General features: G+C 41.0%; 1 protein-coding gene across 1 annotated transcript in view; it reads left to right on the top strand.

Moving 5' to 3' along the window:
• SYNE2 (spectrin repeat containing nuclear envelope protein 2) overlaps positions 1–20,223 on the top strand; it is a 255,816-nt gene that overhangs the window by 128,491 nt on the left and 107,102 nt on the right. The window contains exons 48-59 of the mRNA XM_075192813.1: positions 2,277–2,421; positions 3,667–3,882; positions 5,559–5,800; positions 8,439–8,607; positions 10,952–11,098; positions 12,176–12,316; positions 12,393–12,575; positions 15,650–15,787; positions 16,368–16,553; positions 17,262–17,384; positions 18,562–18,744; positions 19,971–20,063. Of these exons, the coding sequence (XP_075048914.1) occupies positions 2,277–2,421; positions 3,667–3,882; positions 5,559–5,800; positions 8,439–8,607; positions 10,952–11,098; positions 12,176–12,316; positions 12,393–12,575; positions 15,650–15,787; positions 16,368–16,553; positions 17,262–17,384; positions 18,562–18,744; positions 19,971–20,063 (1,966 nt within the window). The remainder of the gene's footprint in view (positions 1–2,276; positions 2,422–3,666; positions 3,883–5,558; positions 5,801–8,438; positions 8,608–10,951; positions 11,099–12,175; positions 12,317–12,392; positions 12,576–15,649; positions 15,788–16,367; positions 16,554–17,261; positions 17,385–18,561; positions 18,745–19,970; positions 20,064–20,223) is intronic.

The following is a 20,223-nucleotide window of genomic DNA, read 5'->3' as shown; positions in this document are numbered from 1 at the left end:
TTCATGCCTCTGAGAAAAAGTAGCTGGACACGGTCATTGTGCCTCTTTTTGCCCTGCTGCACAGTGACACAGTCCATCATCATCATCATCACCATTTATTTATATAGCGCCACTAATTCAGCAGTGCTGTACAGAGAACTCACTCGCATCAGTCCCTGCCCCATTAGGGCTTACAGTCTAAATTCCCTAACACACAGACAAACAGACAACGGTCAATTTGTTAGCAGCAAATTAACCTATCAATATGTTTTTGGCGTGTGGGAGGAAACCGGAGCACCCGGAGGAAACCCACACATACACTGGGAGAATCTACAAACTCCTCACAGATAAAGCCATGGTCGGGAACTGAACTCATGACCCCAGTGCTGTAAGCAGAAGTGCTAACCACTGAGCCACCGTGCTGCCCATTCATACTGAATCGCGTCATCAAAGCCCCAGCTGAGGTTTCAGCAGAGGAGGCTGTGTGAATTCAGTAATAGACCGCACCAAAGATTTATCTCTGGCCTGTTTGACCGGAATCATGGCCTCCCTTGGGGCATGCGGGCGCCCATGGCCCTAAGCCTTGCATGCTGCACATTAGCCATTATTGTCTGGTAAACCCTGAGGTATATTTGAGTTACATTTTGAACATTTTTGTAAAATGTAGCAGACTCCTCTCCTCCAGATGTAACTCTGGGATCACTCCTTTTTAACAAACATAACAGATAAAGATGAGATAAAAATGACAGCTGCGGTACAGAAACAGAAAGGAAAATAAATCCTGCCAAGGCCGACACAACCCCACAAGAGTGTGGAGACACCTTACCCTCTCTCATCCTAGTGCTTCCCTCAGGAGAAAGATAGAGGAGGTGCCTGTATCTGACAGATTTGGCAGGTTTATGTCTGTGACTAAAAGCTGCCGAGGAAGAGAAGGAGCTGCACTGGGTGAAGGTTTATTCTGATAAACCCCGAGGTAATTTTGAGTTTCATTTTGCACACTTCAGACACTTCTCCTCCAGATTTGACTCTGAAATGGCTCCCTTCATCAAACATGACCGATAAATCAGAGATAAGAGTGACAGCTGCAGTCCACAAACACAAAGAAAAGTGAATCTGTATAGACTGACACAACCCCAGCAAGAGTGTAGAGGCAGAACCCACACAGAAACCTCACTTCAATCCTCCCCTCAGGTGATATATATAAAGGAGGAGCCGCAGGTGCCTGTGTCTCACCCTATTGGCAGGCTTTTATCTCTGTGAGGATAGACTGCCAAGAAGGACGTTCTAGGCCACTGTTGGCTAACCTGTGACACTCCAGGTGTTTGTGAAACTACAAGTCCCAGCATACCCTACCAGCAATAAGCTGCTATATATTGGCAAAGCATGCTGGGACTTGTAGTTTCACAACACCTGGAGTGTCACAGGTTAGCCAACACTGTTCTAGGCTCTGCGGTTTAGCACATCCTGGCAGGGCTAAACATGGTCACTGTCCAGAATATGGTCCCCTATTGGCCAGACTACGCCTAATGAGGATCAGTGCCCACCTGACCTGCCTCTCTAACACAGGAGGCACTGTACTTCCGCACAGGCCCTGGTAATTGGGGACTGACCACGACTGGATTCCCTTACATGAAGCTGCGCCTCCAGTGAGTGGTCCAGCACTGGTGCAGTAACAACAAGCGTTCTCCCAGACACCCTGAGGCACCAAAACAGACACTCCTGGGGCATCCTCTGGCTATGAAGCTGTATGGATGCCACTGGCAAATCCTTCGCTGTCAAAATCGGCCCTGATGAAAAGCGCTCTTCTGAAACTCATAACACTCTTCGGGGGAGGGGCTAGGTTTCCTGCAGGGAAGGGATATAGAAGAGGGAGGAGTTTCAGACTTACTGAGGTAAATTTAAATTGACAAACTCCTGCGTGGACCCTCTATACCAGTGTTGGCTAACCTGTGACACTCCAGGTGTTGTGAAGTCCCAGCATACCCTTCCAGCAATAAGCTGCTATGTATTGGCAAAGCATGCTGGGACTTGTAGTTTAACAACACCTGGAGTGTCACAGGTTAGCCAACACTGCTCTATACCCATGTTTCCCAATAGGATGTAAGAGAGAGAGAGGTGGAGCATCTGTATATACACACAGAGATCAAATGAGTAAAAAATATGTGATCCATATACTCAGTTTTTTTTCTTGTGACAGTGTAAACAAGGATTCATGCAGAAACTTAATGTGCAAATAAAGCAAAATGACTAAATACTCCAATATAAAGTGACATTTTACACATGTTAAATTATTCCAGCTACCATGCAAAATACCACCAGCTCAGAGGTAATAAACAGAAGATCAGAGAGGAACTTGAAGAGATTGAAGCCGTTATTAGAAATTCCTTTTCTCAGAAACCAGCATCCTACAAAGCTGCCTTGGAACAATGGGAGAAAAGCAAGGTAAGTCTGATACAAAGGGTCTGGATAGTTCTGTTTTGAGATACCTGTTTGATACCTATTTTAAAATTAGGTTTGTTTGGGGACTTATTCAATGTAAAAATATTATTGGTCAACGACTTAGAAAATCAGTTTGAACTAAATATAATAGTGATGTGTTTCTAGATTTAAAAAACAAGGTAAAATACATTTTCAGCAACGTACAAGCTGTTAAATAATTGATCAAAATAAGCAAAATTGCAATATGGGACAGACTTTTTTCACAGAAATCTGACATTGTTCACTGAGCAAATTCTTAATTATTTTGACATTCAAGGAAAGATGAGACAATAAGTTCATACAGCTCTTCAACATTTTAATATATGATTACGGATAATTTCTAGTGTAATTCTGAAGGGCCTGCTTAATGCATCTTTATCACAGAAATAAAATATAACCAGGAACAGTGTAGAATTTGTTTAGACACATTTCTACTATTTAATGCATACCTTTTTAAAGCAATGTAATAACAATGTCATAATTGTCTTTGAGCTGTCTTAACAATTGTCTTAGATTTTATTAAAATATGCAATTATCAAATTTAGATAGACCATGAATTAAATATGTTAACAAGTCTCTTAAAACATTAAAATTGTTGGCAGCTTATCTGCAAGATATCCTTTCATAAACCTTGACGTGAAAGCGCATTTGTCGTCTACCTACATTGGAGGCAATCAATTTGCAAGATGAACCAATACTTATGACAGAGTAGCCCTTCAGTTAATTAGGAACTATTGACATCACTATCACTCAGCAAGGAGAAACCTATTTCTCTGTGTATTATCTTTTTATTAACATATCATCATCATCACCATTTATTTATATAGCGCCACACACACACACACAGACAGACAGACAGACACAGACTAGGGTCAATTTGTTAGCAGCCAATTAACCTACCAGTACCATGTTTTGGAGTGTGGGAGGAAACCCACGCAAACACGGGGAGAACATACAAACTCAGATAAGACCATGGTCGGGAATTGAACTCATGACCCCAGTGCTGTAAGGCAGAAGTGCTAACCACTACACCACTGGGAGCTGTTACTAGGCTTGCCCAGCACAGGTCAGATCTAAATCTATACACCAGTGGTTTCCAGCTCCGTTCCTCAAGACCTCCTTCAACAGTCCAGGTTTTAAGGCTATCTTTAGTGTGTGTGGATATTAACACTGTGAGCCTCACTTGTTTTTTTTGTCTCCCTTTCTCAGAATTTAGTGATACAAATACAGTCCTATGAAGAGGAATTGTTGAAGCTACAACAGGCGTCCCGAGACCTGACCACAAGCAGCGATGGCTACGTGTTGCTGGTTGACAAAACAATGGAAACCTTGAGGGATAGATGGCTGTATCTGCTCGGTATCTGTAGAGATTGGGAACTGTACTGTGAAGAACTGAAGCAAGAGTGGAAATTAATCAATGCCTTGGTAAATGAATGGACGTATTTCATGCAGGCTAAGTCGCCTTCTTAATCAAGTGGTGATTGTTTTAGGCATAGCTATAACGCCGCCTTTCTATTGGCGTATCTCTTAGCTGGGCGCAGTGACATCGTTATTAAAAATGTAGAAGTCGTTTTACTGATTAGATGTCAAAACTGCCAACACACGATGCTGATCAATAGAGTCCCTTCACTGTAGAGTGATGTTGAATATGTAAAAATCTGATAGTATTGAGTTTAAATACAAAGACGTAGTGGGATGTTTAGAATTTCTGAGGTAACAAGTTGATGATGAGGCTGTTGGTGATGATGAGGCGGTTGGTGATACTGGTCCAGTTTAACAGCTGGACTGGGGAAAGTTTCAAAGAAAAGAAAGAAAAGTTCCCCATAACTTTGAAACAAGCTGGCCCTGTATTACGTTTAGCACAGCTAGCACAAGGACCTCATCAAGTTCAACCTATTTTGGATCTCCTGCGATCTCTCACTTATATTTGAAATTGATCCAGAGTAAGCAACCGCCAATCTGGCAGTTGCTTGCTCTGGAGACCCAATATTTCAGTCCTATTTTTACCCTATATCCACTACTATCCTTCAGTTTAATTAAAGGTCGTATCCCTGGATACACTTATCCGTAAAAAAATTGTCTAACCCTTTCTTAAACATATCTATTGAATCTACCATCACAACCTTCCCTGGTATTGAATTCCATATCTTGCCTGCCCTTCCTTTGATGGTTGTGAAATTTCCTCTCCTCTAACCTAGGGGGTGACCGCGTGTCCTGTGTATAGTCCTTGGGGTAAAACGTTCCCATGAAAGTTCTCTGTATTGACCCTTAATGTATTTGTACATAGTAACAATATCTCCTCTTTGGCGCCTCTTTTCTAAAGTTAACATGCCTAAACTGGCTAATCTTTCCTCATAACTTATTGACTCCATATCCTTTATCAATTTTGTCGCCCTTCTCTGATCCCTTTTTAGTTCCAAATTATTTTTTATAGAGTGGTGCCCAGAACTGTACTGCATATTCAAGATGAGGTCTTACCAACCATTTATACAGTGACAAAATTACACTGTCATCCCTTGCATCTATGCCCCTTTTTATGCATGCCAATACTTTATTTGCCCTTGCAGCTGCTGCTTGACATTGAGCACTATTGCTAAGTCTACTGTCTACGAGCACTCCCAAATCCTTTTCTATTATAGATTCTCCTAAATTAATTCCATTTAATTTATAGATTGCGTTCTTGTTTTTTGATCCCTAAATGTATAACCTTAGATTTATCTGTTAAACCTCCTATTCCATTGGGCCGCCCAATCCTCCAGTTTATTTAAGTCCCTCTGTAGAGAAGCTACATCATACTCTGATTTTATTACCTTACAGAGTTTAGTGTCCTCTGCAAAAATAGAAACTTTGCTCTCTAAACCATCGCCAAGGTCATTAATAAATATATTAAAAAAGAGTGGCCCCAGCATAGAACCTTGAGGTACTCCACTTAAAACTTTTGACCAATTAGAAAATGTTCCATTTTCACAACTGTCTGTTCCTTACTCTCTAACCAGTTTTCCATCCAAGTACAAATGTTGTTGCTAAACATTTGTGTTTGCTGAATAAAGCTGGCAGAATTTTAACCTGTGAGAACTTTGTGTGGAAATGTTGTTTTCTAGATGGAAATGGAGATGATACTTCTGGATAACTGCCAGGAAGAAGTTCTGGACAAACCTGAGATGAAACAAAAAACCGCAAAACTTCTGAACTCCATAGCTGAAATCAGACGCTTTGAGGAGAGTCTGAAGATGCAGCAACTGCAGTTGACGCTTTTGAGGTGTCGCATCCAGAATATTTTGGGGGTAACTGAAGTGATTCCAGTGATTCAAGAAATCCATTCAATGAAGGACAAGTGTGAAATGTAAGATTGTATTTATTACTAATAGTACACTGATGAGCATTCTGTATGTAGGATCTAACATTACACAGAAGTGATCTGAGAGACATTTATAAAGCTAAACATTCGATTAATTTTGGCAAGTAGCTACAGTCACTGTAGGGGGGAGTGGTTGATGTAGGGGAGTACAATATTTGTCACTGTAGGAGAGGGAGTGGTCACTGTAGGAGGGGGAGTGGTCACTGTAGGAAAGGGAGTGGTCGATGTAGGGGGAGTACAACATTTGTCACTTTAGGGGGAATGGTCACTTTAGGTGGAGTGGTCACTGTAGGAGGGGGAGTGGTCTCTGTAGGAGGGGGAGTACAACATTTGTCACTGTAGGAAAGGGAGTGGTCGATGTAGGGGGAGTACAACATTTGTCACTTTAGGGGGAGTGGTCTCTGTAGGAGGGGGAGTGGTCTCTGTAGGAGGGGGAGTACAACATTTGTCACTGTATGGGGAATGGTCACTTTAGGGGGAGTGGTCTCTGTAGGAGGGGGAGTACAACATTTGTCACTGTATGGGGAATGGTCACTTTAGGGGGAGTGGTCTCTGTAGGAGGGGGAGTACAACATTTGTCACTGTAGGGGGAATGGTCACTTTTGCGTGAGTGGTCTCTGTAGGAGAGAGTACAACATTTGTCACTGTATGGGAAATGGTCACTTTAGGGGGAGTGGTCACTGTAGGAGGGGGAGTGGTCTCTGTAGGAGGGGGAGTACAACATTTGTCACTTTAGGGGGAGTGGTCTCTGTAGGAGGGGGAGTACAACATTTGTCACTGTATGGGGAATGGTCACTTTAGGGGGAGTGGTCTCTGTAGGAGGGGGAGTACAACATTTGTCACTGTATGGGGAATGGTCACTTTAGGGGGAGTGGTCTCTGTAGGAGGGGGAGTACAACATTTGTCACTGTATGGGGAATGGTCACTTTAGGGGGAGTGGTCACTGTAGGAGGGAGAGTACAACATTTATAAAGGAAAGGCAGCATATGATGAAAAACATACTTATATTATGCCCCTTTCTAGTTTGGTGCACACTTTGTGGACTTTTATAAAAACGTTTATAAATGTGGTGCATTTTTCCATTACTACTTTTTTCATTATTTTTTCTATTTTTCACTTGCAATAGTTATTTTTTGTATTTTTGTCTTGCCGTACTTTTTTTTATTTTTTTTTTACAACACAAAAAGCATAGTAGAGAGAATGGCAGAGCCTATTTACTTTGTGTTAATTGTGCCGATCTCTCATCTTGCGTATGTTATAGCTGCATGCCCGCTTTTCACTTTTAGTGAGCTGATGCTTTGTATAACTCGTTGCATGAATGAAGGAGGGGAGGGGAGGGGGGGGGGTGAAACAGAAGAAGTAAGTTTGTTACTTCAAAGTCACTTCCTAATATCATTGTATTTATCATATACTGTTCATTCCTAATTTATATCTGTAATAAGTCATAGGAGTAAGAGGACACCAGGGGGTAAATTTATCAAGCTGAGAGTTTTCCGGCGGGTTTGAAAAGGGGAGATGTTGCCTATAGCAACCAATCAAATTCTAGCTATCATTTTGTAGAATGTACTAAATAAATGAGAGCTAGAATCTGATTGGTTTTTCAAACCCGCCGGAAAACTCTCAGCTCAATACATTTACTCCCAGGTCTGTCTTTATTTTGTCACATTAAAATGTTTCATGTTTTTATTCTATGATGTATAAATTGTACCTGACTGGTGCAAAAGTGTGTGTGTGTGTGTGTGTGTGTGTGTGTGTGTGTGTACATGTATATTTTTGTCTTGTGTTTCAATGACTTTGAACTAAGACTTTTTTTTGTCCTTACATTTATTTTCTCCTTTCTTATTCATTTCTGACATGTCTAAAGTGTCTATATATATATATATATATATATATATATATATATATATATACTTTTATAGAAGTTGGTAGTAGATTGTTTATTTAAGCTTTCCTCATGTAATTGATCCAAGTCACCCAGGCTGCTCCACGCTGCCTTCCCCAGTATCCATGGTGATATTTCATCAAATACGTTATCCTGACACATTCATTTAAAATTAGGTATATTTTGGGTTATGAGATTTTCCAACATTACCAGCGAGACTGGAAATTGGTCTCTTCACATAATTGTATCAGTCTCTTCTGTACAGTTTTGCAGGCATAAAACATCCTGTTACCAAACTGTCTTTACTGATGCATTCAAAATAGCAGGACCAAACACCACATTGACATAATGATTAGCACTCGTATGTCAAACAGCCAATATTCCATGAATGTGATGTTTAAGAGAGAAGTCAATAAAGGAAGAAGAGTGTTGGTCCTGTCTCATAGTTTAGGGCTGGGAGGCACAGAAGTTATATTATGTTAGAATCCCCAATGGCAATGACTGATTCCTGCTGGAGCTGCCATATCTCTGTGGTGATCTATTTCTGTGAGCAACAGGTAGATGCAAAAGAGAAATCTTTGGGTGCCACATGGGAGTGTGAAAAATGGCTTCCATGTTGTATAAAGTCTCAAATACACTAGGCTCAATTTATGATATAGAAAACAGGAAAAAGTTTAATCGCTGTTTTGTCTATTTCTATATTTGTATTTATTGAGTAACTGCATTCTATTCACAATTTAGACTTCAGCGGAAGGCCCAAATAAATAAGCAGGAAATACGGGCGGAACTTCAAGAAAGAGAAGCTTTGAGAGATGACATTTCTGCCGTGAAAAAATCACTTCTGCAAGTGTCCTCCAGTCTGGAGAATCAGAAGACAACTGACCCAGCAGACGCTAGAGCATCGTTGGAGGTTTGTATTCCTGCAGACCAACCCCTGATAACATCATGTTACAGTAGGCAGGAGCTGAATTGTAAAGAGACATTTATAGTAACATTTTATCTTATTGTGTATGTAAAGGGGACTAGAATGGATATATTTATGGTCAGCACGGTGGCTCAGTGGTTAGCACTTCTGCCTCAGAACACTGGGGTCATGAGTTCAGTTCCCGACCATGGCCTTATGTGGGAGGAGTTTGTATGTTCTCCCTGTGTTTGCGTGGGTTTCCTCCAGGTGCTCTGGTTTCCTCCCACACTCCAAAAACATACTGGTAGGTTAATTGGCTGCTAACAAACTGACCGTAGTCAGTCTGTGTGTGTATGTGAGGGAATTTAGACTGTAAGCTCCAATGGGGCAGGGACTGATGTGAGTGAGTTCTCTGTACAGCGCTGCAAAATCAGTGGCGCTATATAAATAAATGGTGATGATGATGATCTACCCATCATGGTCTCTTTGGATTTGAAAGTTGTTTCTTTATTAAATCAATTGTTGTACAAATTGCTTATCTTCCTATCTGACCCACTGCCATCTCTTCTCCCAAAAAAATCTAATTACCAATCACTCTTGCCTAATTAATTTAGTATGTTGAGTGGAGTCCAAAGTGGTTGGAGCTGAACTTGCCAATCATTGTCCAAGATGTTGTAAAGTCCGATATCGAAATTAAGAGGTCCGTTACTGATTTAAGGTCTCCTAACACTAAGATGTTATGCTCTAACATACGCACAGACTCTTAACTATTTTTTAGGTAGCATTTCTGTATTATTTATAACTTAATGCTGCACTATCACCTAGTAAAAGATTTTACAATATAATCTCCCGGGGCTTCTCTGTTCCTCTTACACCCCTGGTCAAAATTTGGTGGTGGAGGGAAGGGAGTGATGTGGTTGGGAAAACCGATCACAAGCCACAATCAATAGATTGCTTCAATAATACACCCTTCCATCATGCCCACCATCCTTCCATCATGCCCACCATCCTTCCATCATGCCCACCATCCTTCCAGTAAGGAATGGATGCAGAACGCAGTGGCACCCCGTCATCCTGTTCAGAGGGGAACGACCCTGAATGCCAGTCATCCCCTTTTCTTATTATATTATTTACATTCTGCATCTAATTTCTATTCATCATTGCAAGTAATAGTTTAATTATGAAATGTAAGTGAAAGACAATAATACAGAATATATACAATTACAAATATTTACAAATACAATAAATAAAACAATACTGGACAAGAAAAAAAAACCATAACAAAATGCAAAATGAGCAATACATGAAACCCAGCAAATAAATATAATCAAATACATATTGGAGGAAATTGTATTTGCTGTGACTGTTGCATGACAATGTAAAAGCAGCAAAACTTGTACCAAAAATAATAAATGTAAAAGAGGACCCCATGTGCACCAATGCTGAATTAACGGTTCGTCCAATTTTTTCAGCTAACGTTAAATAATTCATTTAATTTGAATCTAATTTGAACTAAATTAAATGGAAAAACGTGTAGATAACCTGGTCACTAGATGGCACTGGTAATGCTATCATGAAAATAGTTTGAATGTTTGTTCAACATTACACTACACTAAATACTATGTTTTAAAAAGCGTTTCTCAGACTTGTGAGCAATACGTCTCTGCAAGGATGGTTACACATAACCTCTTCTTTTAATTGTCTGCATAAATTATGTCTAACATCACACCTTCTGTAATAACGCACAGTTGAGACGGTTCGTACTCTGCAGTCTGAAGGGCATTGTTAATTCTTGCCGGCTAATGCATTGGCCCTGAGCCAGATCCATTCAGCAAAGCTCCACCACTCAAATAGAGTAAAGGTTAATTTTCGTACAAGTCTGAAAGCAACGTAAGAGAAACTTGAATATTTGTTTACATTTAAATAACGCCCACTGGGGAATGAGGAATGAGCACAGACATTAGCTTGTTTTTGCAGCTCGACCATTAGAGCCTTTGCTTAAGTGCGCTGTTAGGAAAAGAGAACGTTCATTCTTCATTCTTCTCACTGAAGAAAAAGCTCCCTTCTAATAGTTGTGTGCTCTGTCTATCTGTATAATTATGTGGAAGGTGATACTGCAGCCCTCAGTCACCTGATTGCTGGATCTCTATTGTGTTTACTCTCAATTTTTTCTCTCTTTTCCCTTGCAAACAGTCATCTCAGGTAAATGGAAGAATGTAGAGACAGTGCTTTAAGAATGTTTATGTCTGTATGGGATTTAGTTCAGTCCATTTGCAAGACAGTCACCACATGGAGGAAATCGAGAGGACGTTTTTTTAACTAAATTTAACACTTTGTCCACTTCTTGCAGGAACTTCAGAGCTTGATTGATTCGGAAAATGAAAAGGTTAAACTGATTGTGGAAAAACTCACTGCCCAGTATGCCGAACTAGTTCCTGCTGAACTCCTGTCGCAGGTCCGGGAATGTCAGGTGTATTCCCAAGAGATGGAAGAACAGGTATGTTGTCTCTACCTGTTAATGTCTGATTATCAGGTACATAGAACATCTGTTGTTTTTACACAGTGGAGGCAGCCATTTTAAGAATGGAGCTTGTAAATTATCTAGCAGATTGTGCCTCACTGACTCCTAGTGAACGGATTGGCTGCATGATCATAAATATTGGTTCCGCTCACAAAATGACTGCCTTCATTGTGTGTAGGCAACAGACATGGTTTTAAAGAATGACTGATTGTATTTGATAAGATAAAATAATTATTTTTACTGACCTTCCACTCTCCATGCCTGATCCGCTCCGGTTCTCTGGTGAGTTTAACAGTCTCACTCTGCACTTCAATATTCTTTTCATATGAATTGAAAATTCATGAAGGAGGGGCATTGACACCTACTCCATGAAGGAGGGGCATTGACACCTACTCCATGAAGGAGGGGCATTGACACCTACTCCATGAAGGAGGGGTATTGACACCTACTCCATGAAGGAGGGGCATGGACACCTACTCCATGAAGGAGGGGCATGGACACCGACTCCATGAAGGAGGGGCATGGACACCGACTCCATGAAGGAGGGGCATGGACACCGACTCCATGAAGGAGGGGCATGGACACCGACTCCATGAAGGAGGGGCATTGACAACCACTCAGTTTGTTTCAAACTGGCTGAGTGGGAATTGAAGAATGGAGGGATATGTGGGACTGTTTTAGTTTGGTGCATGGGACTCCCAGCAGATTCAGAAAACGGAAGGTAGAAGTTAAGTAAAAATATTTATTTATTTATTTTAGTTTTATGTCATCGTACTATACAGAGTTTTGGGTACAGATATTCTTTAATAAATTAGCAGTCTCAGCAGGTTTTAGGGGACAATTCAAAAAAAACTAATGAATAACAGGAAAATATCTAAAATAAGCTCTGATGGATAATGGGAATATATCTGTCTTTTATAATCTACCCCATACTAAAACAAATGTTAGTTTTTGAAAGGGATGAGAATGGTGCCAGAATACGTTTCGGGATACTTCATCTGAAGCCTCAAAACACAAAATGTATAAAAGCATGGCGTTATTGCTTTATTTTAGGTGAAAAATGAGATTGAGCAGAGTTCTCCTCATAATATAATGATGAGAAAGGTGAATGAGATAAAAGCTGGTCTCCAAAGTATTGAAGTCCGGTTGACAAAGAAAAGCGAAACTATCTCCCAAGCCAAAGTACTTCAGAAGGTAAGAGAGAAAGAATCACTTGAGCATATGAGTAACATAAGAGCCATTTTACCAGTTTACATTTGTCCTTCTATAGTTAATCTGGGATGAAGTGGACGGGTGGCATTCTAAACTGCATGCATTGGAGTCTGAGGTCCAGGATATGGCAGAAGAGGATCCCAGCCAGGCACAAGAGTGGATGGATGAGTTAACTGAACCATTCAGTCTCTACCAGCAAGTAACCTACCTTGTGGAACGCAGAACTGTTAATCTAAACAAGGCAAGTGAAATGGGCATGCAAATAGCTTTGTTTTTATTTCTCTGTCATTCTGTTTGTTTTCTGGTTTTGTCCAGGTTAATACACCATTGTTACATACAAAATGTTTGCCCTCCTGATTTAAAATGGGATTGTGCACTGAAGGTGTCCTCTCTTTTCTCATCAGTCTGTCATTTCTGGTAAGGGGATTACATTAAAGTCTAGGCCTGAGGGGGTGAGGGGGCATCAGCAAAGTGGTTTGCTAGCTCCAAGTGCCAAATCAAATTGCCTTGTGACCAGTCTGGAACAGATACCCTATGCACGGCATGCTAGGCAGAAGACCATCACCTGTGTTTGCCTGTGGGGGCTCCCACTGAAATTGCAGAGCCAGCCTGTGCTAAATCCTTGACCCAGTCAGTTGCTGAGCTCATGCTGATCACTGCATAATTCCATCATTCGCCCCTCCCACATACATCTTGGGGATCAGCTCTTCCTTCCCTGTCGACCTGGGACCTTTTGAGCCTCTCCTCTGTGGCACATGAAGAGCCAGCTCGGGCTCAATAAATAGTGATGCTGGTGCAGGATATAGTCAGGGTTTCTCCTTCATTGGAAACGATGGAAAGTGCCACTGCGTCTAGACCATGGAAGCACCAAATACAGTCAGATCTTCAGTCCTGGGAGAATTCAGACTCTGAGTCTCCTCCGAGTAGGTAAGTGGAGTGATTGGGGTTTCTGACCCTGAGTTTCCCTTGTGTGTTGATGAGGATTGCAGGAAACAGATGGCCGCCCAGCACAGCAGCTCAGTCAAGGACTGCATGAAGTCAATTTGAACCTATGATCATAGGTTTCAGGTCTCATGCCAGCTCCCGTCCCTTTACCCTTTCCCTAGAGTGATTTCAGAGATATGGGAATGTCCACCTAAGGTAGATGCTCCCATAGCACACTTGTCTTAGACCACCACCAATTCCAAATGTTATTCCCTTAACAGATAGCATGAATAGGAAGATTGAAGCTACCCTTCAGGCCAGTTTACACATCTTCACTTCATCAATGAAGCAGTGGAGAGGTGGTTGGAGCAATTGGTGCAGGGATTGCCTTCTGGTAGTCCTATTTCATATTTACTAACTCTGGTGGTGCATATCCATGAGGCCTCCGAATATCTGGGGAATGCCGCCATTAATATAGGGCTTATTGTGGCTAGGATTTCAGCCTCAGCAGCTATGTCACATCAATGCCCACAGGCCTAAGGAGAGGAGTCAGTCCTCCAGAGGACAAACTACCACTTGTGGAGGTCACCTGAGAGGAATAGAGGTTTGGGCAGCTAGGCATCCCTCTCCCAAGCCTTTAGACAAATAGTCGGCATGACGTTCAGGCCACCCACCTGGGATCTCCTGTGGTGGAAGCCCATTTGCTTCTCTTTCAGGACCGGTGTTTAAATTTCACCTCAGATATCTCAGAATTGTAAGTTAGGGAGACATAAATCTCCTGAAGTCCCCACCCAGATGGTTTTTTAAAACTGGCCTTCCAGGAGAAAAGGAAGCCATTCTCAGGGGTAGTTGTTCCAGTCTCGTAAGAACAGCAGGGATAGGGTTTTTACTCAAATCTCTTCTTGGTTTAGAAATCGGACAGATAATTTCGATCCATTACGAACCTGAAATCTCTAAACATACAGCTTGGGGTGGATGGTTTCAAGATTTACCATTTTGGGCTCTACCATTTGACCAGGCACCCTTGTGGTGTTTACCTCTCATCATCATCATCATCATCTATATAGCGCCACTGATTCCGCAGCGCCTCTTAGATCAGACCAGGTAAATCATAGTCATTTACTGCACCAAGTTTACCCCGGCTGATTTTAACGGTGTGATTGTTTCCGGACAGTGCGTTTCAGACCGTGCTCAAGGCTAGGAAGCCGGTTTCAGCCAGGAATTATCACAGTGTCTGGAAGACCTACATTTCCTGGTGTGAACAAATGCGGTTTTATAACTCTTATTTTTGGATCACTACTTGGCCCATCTTGAAGGAGGTGTCTGCCTTATCACAGACCTACTTAAGGTGATCTGCTTTTACTGTGGTGTTTATATTCTTTACCTGAAAGACTACCTTCCTCTTGCCTATCTCCAGAACTAGGAGAGTTTCATAACTGGGGGCTCTGTCTAGTAAGTCTCCTTTCCTCATCTTTTCGTGAAGATAGGGCTGTCCTTCGAACAAGCCTTCCTTTCAACCTAAGATGATTTCCAAGCTCCATCTGAATCAGGACATAGGGATTCCAGCCTTAGATCAGGGTAGATCTCCAGATTAAGAGGGCTCTCTTCACTCTCTCAACACCATTCAAGTTTTAAGAGACCTATGTCTATAGTACCCATGAAGTGAGCTGAATGGATTATCTTTGAGTCTCTACGATGCCCAGAAGAGAGGCTGGATGGCCTCTTGGCAGACCATTGCCAGGGGTGTTACTTTGTTGATTGGCATTCCCTACCAGGTCAGAGAGTGCTTCCTGCATGGCACAACATGGTGTCTTGGCAGAGTGGTCATCTTTTTCTAGGTACACACTTTTACTAAATTCTACTACTTCAACACTTCTGCATCTAGAGATTTGCTGCACATCGCTTCATATGGGACCACTTTGGGATGTGAAATGCTGCATTGTCATGAATATTGGTTGAGCTCAGATTGTCTTGTGCCTCAGTGATCTCACTGGTGCCTATGAAAATGCTAGGGAGGGAACCAGACCACAAAATGACTGTAGACTGGTTCCCCCCGGTGTGTTTAGGCTATGTCCACTTTATAATAAATGAATGTTGCACTTTTCATTTGCATCTGTGTTTAAACAGAGGTAATTATTCTAGAAAGAAAATAAAGAGACTCCTGGGGCTAGATTTACTAAACTGCAGGTTTAAAAAAGTGGAGATGTTGCCTATAGCAACCAATCAGATTCTAGCTGTCAGTTTGTAGTATGTGCTAAATAAAATAACTAGAATCTGATTGGTTGCTATAGGCAACATCTCCACTTTTACAAACCCGCAGTTTAGTAAATATACCCCCTGAGTTTAAAATCACTAATCTGTGTTAACTAAAATTTGACATTCTGTTGACAGGCGGCTACCAAGTTAGAGGAATATGAAGATAATTTGACTATCACAAAATCCTGGATTCAGAACACCAATAACCTGTTAAGTGAAGAGATGAAGGATTGTTCTGCCAAAGTCCTGAATAAACACGTCACTGCTCTAGAGGTAGAAAATAAGCCCCTATGGCCAGTTATTACTATTTAATCCATTAGTATTGACTAGGCGAAAGAGTAAGCCTGTATCGGCTATTGTAAAAATTCCATTCATGCGAGGATTGATTTAATAATGGCTGTGCCAGATCTTTTTTTGTTGTTGTTTCTTTTGGATGTCTTATCTAATAATATGTTATCAATCTAACAAATTGTACTCTCCATCATAGACTTCAATCCATCCAACTTGCTCAAGCTGCTATCTGATGGCTTATTTGATCAAATTAATTTACAAACAATTTACCCATCGCTCTGTTTTTAGTAGTTTTGCATTATAGACAATGTTAATAATAATAATAATGTTAATAGTTGCTAAAGATGCTTCATCTGACGCATAGAAGACATGCTACTGTACATCAGGCAGCTGTGAGGGGCCTGCAGCTGTATATGGTTGGTAGTAATCACATTGCCTTTATACCTTTATATTTAAACCCTTGGTAGGTAGTGTACTGCCTATCAGTACGGAGAGCAGTTTTTTGGGGGTTTTTTAATGTTTGTCTTCTAATGTATAATGGCTTTTGCTTGTCTCTGAACAGATTGCTTTAGATGATTCTGAGCAGAAACTACAACTGCTGGGCACCATACATTCCGAGCTAGGTGAGCTGGATCTGATCTTTGAAACGGATAGCATTGTGGAACGCCTCAGTGAACTAAGAAGCCAAGTGAGGGATCTCCAGGAAAAAATCCTGAATTTTCTTCCACTAATCCAGCACATAGCTAACGTAAGAGACTGTCCCTTTCCTAGCCACATTTTATACAACACATGTAATAGACCTACTAAGAAAGTTTTCTCTTCAGTGGGAATTCCAATATTCCCGCCATATGCAATTTGTTTGCTTATATCGACAGGTAGAGGTAGCAATGGCATTTTGCGGATCTATCTCTCTCTTTCTCTGGCCATTTTGCGGACCTCTCTCTTTCTCTGGCCATTTTGCGGACCTCTCTCTTTCTCTGGCCATTTTGCGTACCTCTCTCTTTCTCTGTCCACGTTGCGGACCTCTCTGTCTCTGTCTGTCCACGTTGCAGACCTCTCTGTCTCTGTCTGTCCACGTTGCGGACCTCTCTGTCTGTCCACGTTGCGGACCTCTCTGTCTGTCCACGTTGCGGACCTCTCTGTCTGTCCACGTTGCGGACCTCTCTGTCTGTCCACGTTGCCGACCTCTCTGTCTGTCCACGTTGCCGACCTCTCTCTGTCTGTAGCCATTTTGCGGACTCCTGTTCTCAGCTGACCTCTATCTGATGCTCTATGGCCATCTTACTCTTAACCCTTTTTCATTTGGAGTTGCATAACATTGGAGCTAAAGAGGAAAGATGGTTACAACCATGTCCATTGCATTACACGTCATCGGTACATTTTCTTTATTATAATTGTCTTGCAAGTCTTTTGTTTATTTTTGACATGTTTTTTACATGTATATCTCCAATTTTAGGAGGTGGTGTCTATCGAAAACGAGGTGAAAAGGATGGAGAAGCGAGTCGATTCCATTAAAACAATTTTGACATCTAGTGAAATAGATGACATGTCCCCCAAAGACCACTATAATCATGGACAGGTAAGATGTTATTTATTAATAGTCCCAAATATTTGTCTTCTGTTTAATAATCACTATTAAACATTTGTTCGAATAAATATGAAGAGCCCTGTGTTTTAGCCTAGATTGGAACTTTGTAAATGAGCTGACCATGAGTAGGAACATTATTAATCATTTAATAGTATAATCACAATGATCGCAACCGCTTATTGAAGCTGTGTTCCTTTAATCAGGTTTATCACATACTTGGATGAAACCTCTATAGGTGAATTCAACAGGTGTTTCCTTTCTGGTTTCTACAGAAATATGAAAAACGCCAACATGGAGTAACTAACAGCTGCCAGTAACTGTAAAATAGAATAAGTGACTAATAAATAACTGAAGAGTAATAAAAAGCATGGAGTAAGAGGCGTTTAATTGAAACCAATATGGTTACCAAATGTGCCACTATGGTGCAATTTTTGTGTGTGTTTTGGGTTTTTTTAAAGGTCAAGAAAATATTGTACAATGTAGTTTTTGGACATTACTACAGCAGATTTCTTATATGACATACTTTTAATGTGTATTATAGGATTTTTTAGAAGTACATATCAATTGCGATGTGGCTTATGACAAAAAGTAAAGGTTTAAAGGCACTGTGTGTTTGCCTCTTCAAAAGTTATACTATTCTTTTTACTTTTTGAATACCATAAAAAGGCACAAAAAAACTGACCGCTCTAATGTAGCCAATCAGAAGCTGGGACGGGACCATCTGCTCCTTAACGGAATCGCCCCTCCAGCCTCGCCCTGTTCAATACAGTTTGCAGCCATACGGACACACACCTTAACTCACTGATAAAAGCTCACCTTTCTACAATGATAAAACACACCTTACAGCTATAATAAAGACACACCTTTAAGCAATAATAACACAACTTACAACAATAACAAAAAACAAACAGAAAATAAACTTATCTTTTAGAATATAGGAAATCCTGGTTTTTAAATGTACTATTCACAACGGTGTTTTCACTGCAGCCATATTATCGATGGGCCCCAGAAAATGAGAACCCTCAAAGTATACTATGTTCATACAAACAATGTCAGCCAAGGAGCTTTTTTTTTTTTGTTTTAAAGGGACACCGCAAAATATAATTTAGGGTCCTCTTCTTGTTAAAAAGGACTCACTACCAATATGGTGTTTTTCTGTACATTTCAGGTCATGCTCGACAATATAAATACCATTAGGAACACGGTGGGTCATATAGAAGCATACAGACCAGCTCTCATCTTTTCGGAATCTGGGGTTCAGTCGCTATGTGTGTTCAGAAGGATGGGACGGCTCCTGAGAGAGGCTGAACTGCTGGAGAAAGTTACCAAGGAACAAATGGAGCTTCTAGAGGTATAGAACATATAAATTATGAGATGGAGGTATATTCTCACTGCAGTACATGCTGAAATGTTAGTCTACACTTTATGGTGATACTGAAACGTACACACAAAGATATGTTTAGGGCAGCACGGTGGCCTAGTGGTTAGCACTTCTGTCTCACAGCACTGGGGTCATGAGTTCAATTCCCGACCATGGCCTTATCTGTGTGGAGTTTGTATGTTCTCCCCGTGTTTGCGTGGGTTTCCTCCGGGTGCTCCGGTTTCCTCCCACACTCCAAAAACATAATAGTAGGTTAATTGGCTGCTATCTAAATTGACCCTAGTCTCTCTTTGTCTGTCTGTGTGTGTGTGTATGTTAGGAATTTAGACTGTAAGCTCCAATGGGGCAGGGACTGATGTGAGTGCGTTCTCTGTACAGCGCTGCGGAATCAGTGGCGCTATATAAATAAATGGTGATGATGATGTTTGAACAGTATTTGTAGTGTTCTAAATTGTTTTTGTGTTTTTAACAAGCTGTGAGATTACTATCCCTATGTGCAAAGTATAGTCTCCATACGAGCTATCTATGAGTGTACAACAATTTGTTTCCACAAGCCTTAGGCTATGTGCATGCAGACATCTAGTCTTGTTTTTTTTATCAGAGGAAAGGAGGAAAATTATATACTGATAAAAGGTGAAATCACCCAAATGCTCACCTCTAATATAAATATTAATAGCAGAGAACTTAGTATTGGTTTGCCCAACTTGTACATAAGCCAAGCTGCTGTGATAAGTGTGCCTTCAATTGGTTGGTAACAAAGTCTAACATGTATGTAGTGAGATCAGCAATACATGTTGTGGCCACCTTAACATTTCCAAAAAAAGCGATCATACACACCCAGGATAGACGGAGCCCCCAGATCTCCCAGGGAAAGTTCATCCAACTAAAATGCACAGAAAATAGGAAAAAACTGGGGACTAATAGATTTATAATCGAGTTGGGGTAAATGATTAAGATACAGGAACAGAGGACAGGGATGTCAAGGGGATGATGGTGCCAATGCTAAGATTGTCCTGAGCATTGCACCAGTATGTCTCTATAGTGAGCAGTTATCTCTGTGAGTATTCATTTGTCTTCTGTTCGCCTGTTAAAAAGCGGAAAGGAGAATTGGCAGGTTAATGACTCCAGTATAAACTTGTGTGAAACTACATCTTACATTCTGAAGTTTTTGTTATTTTGTTTTCATTGTTTTACAGCCAATCGTAAGTGAAATGTCCAAAGTGGAACAGGAACAAGAAAAGTTAAAACTTCTCTCCAAAAATTTCACACCAGAAAGTCCTGATGTAAAGGTAAGTCCCAGAGATACGTCCAATCACTCAATGTATGAGCGTGCACATGGTTATCCATAATAACTGCCCAGTCACTCAATGTATGAGCGTGCACATGGTTATCTGTACTAACTGCCCAGTCACTCAATGTATGAGCGTGCACATGGTTATCTGTACTGAC

The sequence above is a fragment of the Mixophyes fleayi genome, chromosome 12, assembly GCF_038048845.1.
Source record: "Mixophyes fleayi isolate aMixFle1 chromosome 12, aMixFle1.hap1, whole genome shotgun sequence".
In the NCBI taxonomy this organism is placed as follows: domain Eukaryota; kingdom Metazoa; phylum Chordata; class Amphibia; order Anura; family Limnodynastidae; genus Mixophyes; species Mixophyes fleayi.
This window is presented reverse-complemented; position numbering and strand designations above follow the sequence as displayed.